The 8,140-nt window shown below is 40.9% G+C and overlaps 1 protein-coding gene across 2 annotated transcripts; it reads right to left on the bottom strand.

The window, feature by feature from the left end:
- Positions 1-319: 319 nt before the first annotated feature.
- ddx42 (DEAD (Asp-Glu-Ala-Asp) box helicase 42) lies at positions 320-6,876 on the bottom strand. 2 transcript variants are annotated; one of them, XM_085404589.1, is made up of 17 exons: positions 6,619-6,876; positions 6,348-6,498; positions 6,203-6,264; positions 5,814-5,850; positions 5,373-5,525; positions 5,143-5,247; positions 4,865-4,984; positions 4,604-4,780; positions 4,383-4,511; positions 4,185-4,284; positions 4,034-4,081; positions 3,843-3,940; positions 3,320-3,596; positions 2,954-3,180; positions 2,722-2,832; positions 2,506-2,619; positions 320-1,622 (listed from the first exon to the last, which is right to left on the bottom strand). In XM_085404589.1, exons 1-17 carry the CDS (start codon positions 6,831-6,833, stop codon positions 1,017-1,019), a joined length of 2,730 nt encoding a protein of 909 aa, XP_085260715.1. In that variant the 5' UTR covers positions 6,834-6,876; the 3' UTR covers positions 320-1,016. The 2 variants fall into 2 exon arrangements, with proteins under 2 accessions (XP_085260715.1, XP_085260716.1); XM_085404590.1 differs by lacking the exons at positions 5,814-5,850; positions 6,619-6,876 and having other exon boundaries at positions 6,348-6,401.
- Positions 6,877-8,140: the final 1,264 nt, after the last annotated feature.

Genomic DNA, 8,140 nt, shown 5'->3' with positions numbered 1-8,140 from the left:
AGAAATGACAAAACCACTTTTTTGTGGTTGTTTGCTGCCAGGAACTGTTTAAGTTTAAATTAAATGAATTTAAACCACTTTAGAGAAATATACAACTCCCATCTTTCATGTCACCTTTTTGGATTTTAACATCAACAGTAAAAACTCCTTTTATGTCACATGATGCTAAAGCAACAGCCCATACAACAAGAGCTTAGTTCTTAATGTGGCAGGCTGGGTTTCACTCCAGTCCCTTTGCATCATGTCATCCCATCTCAATCCCAACTTTCTGACCCTATCACTATGTAATGAAAGCCAAAAATGAATATATAAAAGCATGTGCCAAAGGAGTCCTTTTAATCAAAAACCTCTCATTTTCCATGTCAATATACACTTGAAATTCCTCTCAAACAAATGCATTTTCTTGAAAACATTTTGGAATACAGACTAAATGCCAAAGAGAGGCACTTCACTAAAACTTGAATACAAGACACAAAAAGAACTATACATATTTGTTTTGACATGTACTCGAGTGACTGTGAATCATCACAGTGCGCCTTCAGAAATCAAACAGTTTGCTTTGTAGATTAACAAAATGCAAAAATACAAACACACTTGGCAAAAAACCACTGGAGAAAATAAAGCATCAAGTTTGCAAGCCAAAAGCATGAGGCCAGTGAGACAAACAACGATAACACATCCTAATTTGATTGTTTTTAATGGACAGGAGGATTTATTACAGCTGTATTGCTTGACTTGACTTACAATAACAACAGTCTTAGATGGTATATGTACAGTAGCTGTCTCGGAGCCGCTTATGCTGATCTGACCAAACTGTTAAACTCCAAACCATGATGTCCTAACCAGCCTGATAGGAGGTTTGGTACACTTCCTATCTAATCGAAATCTATAAAATATCCCCTACGGTTCTGTGCTTGTGTCAGCCTCTGATATGCTCTGCTATCTGCCTATACAGACAAGCTTGTTATGGAGCAGTTGGGTGCACATAAAGATCGATTAATGTGTTTATGTTCTCTTTAGTTGTCCCATCTGCTCTTTCTACGTTTAGGTGGTTCAGGGACAGCAAAGCTATCGCTTCCTCTGTCCCTCCCATCTCCACTCCCCCTGTCTCCCCCATCCCTATCACTCCTCCGATCATCTCTGTCCCTCTTGCTTCCATCTCCGTTACGACTGTCACTGTGGCGGCTGCTGCTGTGGCGATCACGGTCGCCGTGGCGGTCACGATCTCTATCTCTATCCCCGTGACGATCCCGGTCTCCGTAGCGATCCTCGCTACTGTATCGATCGTTCCTGTCGCTATGGCGGTGTTGACTGTCACCGTGACGCCCCCGGTCGTCCCCGTGTCTATCACGTGAGCTCTCTCTCTGTGACGGAGGTGCAGGTGGAGTGTAGCTCTGGAGTGAACTGGTTTGACTGGTGGGGGCCACTGAGCTCAGGGAGCCAGCACTGGTGAAACCCACCATGGACAAGGTAGCACTGTGAGACCGTTCTGAGCCATTGGCAGATTCTGTTGGCACAGAGCTCAGGCTGCCGGCACTGGTCCATCCTGAGGAGCCACTAGACTTGGCACTGAGCTTTGGGGGGCCGCTGGATGCAGCTACAAAGTGGCTCTTATATTGAGCCTAGAGGAAAAAGAGACATTATGAATGACTAACTATCTTAAACCTAAGGCATTTATTCCTTTCTTACAAAGAATGTCCAAAGTAAGCGTACACAGTAAGTTTAAGATGAACTCATCAAGATGCAACTGAACTGCTTTTCAGCTTTGATTTAAGCGGCTAAACAAAAAATACTGCATTAAGCACTGAGGAGTTACAGAAATCTTTATACATAATACATGGAGGTAAGTCTAACAAAGGAGTATTAGGGCCACACTGAGGAAAAACAAATATTATTGATCATTTTGAGAAAAAAGTCGAAATACTAATTTGAGTTAAAAGTTGAATCGTGTAGATTACTGCTGTCGGTTTAAGGCAAACTGTCACGGCTGCTATACCCTCTACAAAATGCCTTGTGTAGATATAACATACATCCTCTTTATTGAACGAGGGTGGAACCATCGATAATCTTGCCTCTGTCCATTACCAGCCCTTCCATTTTGTACAAATGCACTCTTCCAAGTTTGTGTGGTTTTTCTGTTTGACCAAATGCAGCTTCTGAATCTTCTTTTCACCGTCGTTCTTATCACCACACTGTGTTTATGCGCTAAAAGAGAAATCATTTCTTTCCTTGTCACTTAAGCTGAGTCTGAAGTACGATTTCAGTAACTCTGAGGATACAGCAGCCGTGGGAATTTGTCTCGAAACAACAAATGTAATCTCCACATTTTGAATTTTTTCTCTAATTCGATTTTCAACTTTTATTTTATTCTCAAAATGATCAATAATATTTTTTTTCTTAATGTGGCCCTAATACTATGTCGTAAACGTGCATTTGAAATCTCTCTAGGTAGGAATAATTATAGACCATAAAGGAGAATGGCAGAAAAATTGAATTAGTGAGTACCTGGAAGGCTTGTTTCATTGCAGACATGCGATCTCCCATTGCCCCAGTAGTTGGTTTGCTGTAGCCTTCATAGCTACTAGTGGAAGACAACAAGCTACTAGTGCTGCTACGATCCTGTAAAGAAAACAGTTATAAGTCATTATCTGTTATTATGGGCATTTTGCTAATTAATTTACAGTGTGCATTAATGATTACAATCATTAGGTTTTAACTTACAGAACTTTCAGCCCCAAGGCCGGGTCTCTCTCTGTAACCAAGACCACCTCCACCAATATTCAGTTTCTTTCCTTTGCCACCTTTGAATCGTGACTTCCTGAACCAGGGATTCTGGGGAAAAAAAACCCAAAACAATGCAAATTGAGCAAAGTTTATAAAAAAAAAAATCAATTAATAAAGTGATGCATTTAGTCCAGATAAATATTATTTGTGAATCAGTGATTTATCTAACCTGCATGGCCAAGTCCATCAGTTCTTTGGAAACAGCCTGATTAGCTCCCTCCAGATTCCGCACCAGGTCCCCAGCAAATGATGTGTCTTTATTAGTGAGGAGAGTGTAGGCCACACCTTTCTCTCCAGCACGACCCGTTCTACCGATCCTGTGGGTGTGTGTGTCGATGTCTCGTGCAACGTCGTAGTTCACCACCGTACGAATTGATGGGATGTCCAGACCACGAGCTAGTAAGAGGAAAAAAGGGAGCAAGGAAATGTGTTTCTCAGCTTGAAGAAAATTAAGTTGCTACAGAAAGTGATGAAAACGTAAAGAAAAGGGAACAAGGAAACCTTAGTGTCAATCAGAACTACATCGTGTACACACCAGCTACATCAGTGGCCACCAGAACGGGCAAGTTCTTCTTCTTGAAATCACTGATGACCTTGTTCCTCTCGCTCTGGTCCATATCACCATGCAGGAGGCCCAGGCTGTAGCCCTCTTGAGTCAGGTTAGTAGCTAGCTCCTCACAGTTGGCCTTCTTGGTGACAAAAATGAGGACCGATCCTGTGGAGGTGAATTCGACCAGCCGGCGAGTCAGCCAGCCCCATTTATCAGACCCACTGACCAGCATCTCCACTACCTGAGTCACATCCTCATTGGCCTTTTTAGAGAGGATTAAAATAAAAGCAGTGTCAGGGCATTTTTTTGTTTGCATTTTAATGAAAGCCTAAAAGAAACATGTTATGTACTTTTTAATACAGAGCTTCAAAGACAAAAATGTCTTACAAAACTTTTGAGTAGACATGAAACTACGTTTTAAAAATCTAAAGTTAGGAAAAGATGAATTCTATGTACTTCACCACCCTGTGAACATTTAAGAAGCATTAACATTAAAAGCTATATTTACCTCTCCAATGTCTCCCTGCACGACACGAATGGGATCAACCAAAATGTCTCTAGCAAGCCGCTCTATCTTCTTCCGAAATGTAGCACTAAACAGAAGAGCTGAGAAGAAATTAATGAATCAATATTAATATATAAATTCTCAGTAGTTCCAGTATTTGCATTAAAAAAAAAAAAAAGAATCATATCACTTACTCTGTCTGTCTGGGCGAACGTGGCTGGCAATGGATCTAACCTGATATTCTAAAGCAAAAAGAAAGAAAACAAAAAATGATTTCAACATACTGTAAATTAGAAAGAATAAAAGCACAACATCTTTCCTAGAGCAGTGACCATGATAACCCACCAAAGCCCATATCAAACATTCGATCAGCCTCATCAAACACCAGGTATGTTACTCTCTGCAGAGACGTGGCCTTCTTTTTAACGTGGTCTATCAGACGACCCTGTGCAAACACACACGTGCAGTGAACTTAATGCTTATTTTGCAACAGTGCAGCAAATGCTTCATCTTTAACCAGGAGAAATGAAAAAAGGTTCTTACTGGAGTGCACACAACAATCTCTGCACCGTCCTGCAAAGCCTTGGCTTGCTCCCACATGCTGCCTCCTCCATATACAGCCACTGAACGCAATGAGTAGGCTTTCCCAAAGCGCTTACATTCTGCATGGATCTAGTAAATATTAACAGTTACACACCATACTGAGCCAACGCTTTTAACATTGTAATTTCAAATATACCCTTTATACTCCAACCTTCTCTTACCTGCTGACAAAGCTCTCTGGTAGGGCACACGATGACTGCGATGGGTCCTTCCCCAGGCTCCAGTTCCTTTTGGTCCATGATATGAACCAGCATTGGCCAGATAAAAGCTGCAGTTTTGCCGCTGCCCGTTTTTGCAATACCTATCATATCACGTCCTGACAGCGCAATGGGGACACCCTAAAATCAAAATTTATTCCCCATTAATAACAACTTATTAAATTTTCACCCATGTGAATATCAAAACATTAAATTACAACATACCTGACACTGAATTGGTGTGGGCTGAGTATATTCAGACTTCCGAATTTGGTGCATTAGTTGCTCATCGAAATTAAAGTGGGCAAAGCTGGTACAAGGTTTTGGAGGGGCAGCACCAGATACCTGAGAAAGAACAAAACAACGAGCAACAAATAACTTAATCTTTATTTCGCGATCCATGTTGCTAGTAATATCGGTGATAAAGAAAATAAGACTAGAAAAGAAAGCTTAAACTACATCCCTATCCCTTCTCAGGTACAAAAAATGAATAACAGACTTACTCGTAAGTTCAGTTTATGCCTCAACTCCAGCACCTGAGTTCCAGTCAAGCTGCTGAGTTCCTCATGCTCTTCGTAAAAGTTTTTCTCAAAGGGTGGATAATCAATCTATGAAAAATTGCAAAAAAGGCAGCAAAATGTACAATCAAATAGTTATCATATGTGAGAAATACAAAAACAACAACAACCCCCCCAAACAATTGTGTGTTTTCAGTGAGAATTATGAACTTTACCTCTGAGTGGTCAATAGGAGGGAGTGGCATGATAATTTTCTTGGTTGTAGAGGGAATTGGATTCCCATCACTGTCATAATCAATGTTTTCCTCCTCCTCTTCCTGTGTCAGCCCAGCGGTGGGATTCTCTGCCATGTAGCGGAAGTAAGCTTCCTGCAGAGATTAAATCATTTCAGGTGAAAAAGTGAGCTAGTACAGCCTTACTACAGCCTCCAGGATGAAGTGACAAATGAGACTTTCAGCTTTATAGCACAAGCTTAACATACGGGTTAAAGAATACTCAACAATTTAAAAACAAGAATGAAATGCATTTAAAAATATTGATCCTATATGCAACCTGGTCAAAAAAAAAGGGAAGACATGAGGCTTTATAACATTAGAGAGGGTAGACCTCTCTGACCAGCAAAGTAGAGGATTAAAAACTTTGGAGGGCTCACTCACTTGCTCATCTTCTTCTTCAATGTCATCACGAATACCCCTGAAATGACAAGCGGAGAAAAAAAAACTTCCCTGCGGCTCGTTCGTACACCAAAGACAGCCCACATCCCACTATGAGTACGATCAATCTGCTTACCTCACAATATCTTTCTTTTTTTTTTATTTAGCAAAGGTACTGTTGGATTTTTATTTTTATTTACATTTTTTTCTTGGAGAAATTTGAATGATAAGGTTTGAGTAAAGTTTAACAGCTTTTGGCAACTTAAGCCACATTTAAAATTAAATGAAATTTTGATCCAATTGTGGGCAATTTCTTTTTTCCTGTTGAAATTATTTTATTTAATGCCTAACACCTAAATTAAGCATAAAAACAAGCAAATATAGAGTCTTACTTGGCTGACTTTTTCTCCTTCTCCTTTTCCTCTAGTTTCTTCATGTCTTTAGCTGCTTGGTTCTGAAAAATAAAAGTAAAATAAATCTGTTAAAGGCAGAATTTAGTTTAGTTTGTGTCTCTGCTTATCTGTAAAATCTACTCACCTCAACTTCGGCCATGAAAGCATCCAAAGGGTCATCTTCGCTGTCTGAGCCACCACCTGACTGCATCTGTTGCCGTGTGGGTGAGTTTTCAGCTGGGATGTAAGGCAGATCCATGTTACTGCTGGACTCCTCTTCATCATCTTCAAAATATCTAATTGAAAAGAGGACATATGCAGCTTATACATTTACTCACAATCCCAGTATGTGCTGCTATCAAGGGCTGAAATTAATATTTCTATTACTGTACATATGTGAGATATGTAATACTCACGCATTTTCCTCATCAAAATTAGCTCTTTTGGTCCCTATTTTGTAGAATGATGGGAGCTGCTGGTTCTTCCCATATCCACCACTTCCAGATCCTGGGCCTCCAAATGATGTGTGTGATTGATGAGGAAGGCGAGGCTCTTCTTTTTTTCCTGCGAGTGAAAACCCCCCAAAGCCAAAACCTCGCTTCACACCAGGACCACCTTTGTTCCAGTTCATGGCTGTTCTGAAAAGAATTTAAAAAAAGAGCTCTTAGAGAAGTCTCTAAAATCTTAAACCAGCCCTGTTACACTTCCCAATTTAAAGTTAAAAAATAGTTCTTCTTTCAGTTCTTCTTTCTCCTTTGTCACACCAACCCTGCTTCACTACATCCACCAACCTCTGTGATCCTCCTCTCTTCCTCCTTACAGGCAGCTCAGTTTTTAAAAACCATCTCAAACTTGCCTCTTTAGTGTTGCTGGCCTGAGCTGTTCGTCTGATGTACTCACTTCTAATTTTGTCCATCCCAACTAAAACCTGATCATGTTCAACTCAGCTCAGGCTCCTGTCTCCACCCTGTCTCCACTGTCCGTTGCTTTGGATGGTTGACCCCAGGTATTTAAACTCATCCACCTTGACTACCTTTCACTGTTACACCTGTCTCCCTCTAATTTGTGCACATGTAATCTGTCTTGGTTATACTGCCCTCCATTCCTATTCTCTCCAGACCATAAATCTCACCAGTTCGCTTCCTCCAGCTCACTATTCTCACTACAAATCACAACGTCATCTACGAACACCATAATCCACGAAGACTCCAACCTGACCTCATCTTTCAATGTGTCCACCTCCACTGCAAACAATAAGGGGCTCAGAGCCGATCCTTGATGTAATCCTACCCCCACAGTGAACCCATCTGTCACACCTACTTCATACCTCACCACTGTCTGTCCTCACACATGTCCTGCACCACGCTTACATGCTTCTCTCCCAGTCCCCACTGCCTCATGCAATAACACAGTTCCTCTCTTAGAATCCTATCATACACTTTTTCTTGATTCAGAAAGACAAAGTGCAGCTCCATCTGACCTTTTCTATACTTCGTGGCTCTTTATTAAAGGTGCCCTCAGCACAATCTGACTCAGCATTATGGACACCTCTCTCTTTAGTCGGTCACATGGTCAATAGCGTCCACTTCTAACAAGGGCATTTCGGTGGATAATGACGAGTTTACTAACAAATAATACGGATTGTAAGTACATTACATCCCCTACTGCGGAAAGCAACTTTAGCTGAACAACACATGCGCAGACGAGCATCTACGACTATTCACGTCAATACGACTACTATGATAAATACACAAAATTCATGAAACGCCTTTATTGATATCTATAACGGTACTACAGAAACTGCTGTCTATTGGCGGTATGCATATTTGTTAACAAGCAACAGGAAAGCATCGACGTTACGGTTCCTAAAGCTTACCGCATACGCTAAATACGAAGATAAAAGTAAACACAATACATTTTGATTGCCCTGCTAGCTTC

The sequence above is a fragment of the Rhamphochromis longiceps genome, linkage group LG4, assembly GCF_057381845.1.
Source record: "Rhamphochromis longiceps isolate RC_006_pf linkage group LG4, R_longiceps_female_GT1.1, whole genome shotgun sequence".
NCBI lineage: Eukaryota > Metazoa > Chordata > Actinopteri > Cichliformes > Cichlidae > Rhamphochromis > Rhamphochromis longiceps.
This window is presented reverse-complemented; position numbering and strand designations above follow the sequence as displayed.

Excerpts from the sequence above, each read along its gene's own strand:
- ddx42 (XM_085404589.1), bottom strand. The coding sequence starts at position 6,833 with ATGAACTGGAACAAAGGTGGTCCTGGTGTGAAGCGAGGTTTTGGCTTT. Across the intron at positions 5,248-5,372 it reads CTCCTATTGACCACTCAGAG|ATTGATTATCCACCCTTTGA; the intron begins GTAAAGTTCATA and ends AATTTTTCATAG. Across the intron at positions 1,623-2,505 it reads CAATGAAACAAGCCTTCCAG|GCTCAATATAAGAGCCACTT; the intron begins GTACTCACTAAT and ends TTTTTCCTCTAG.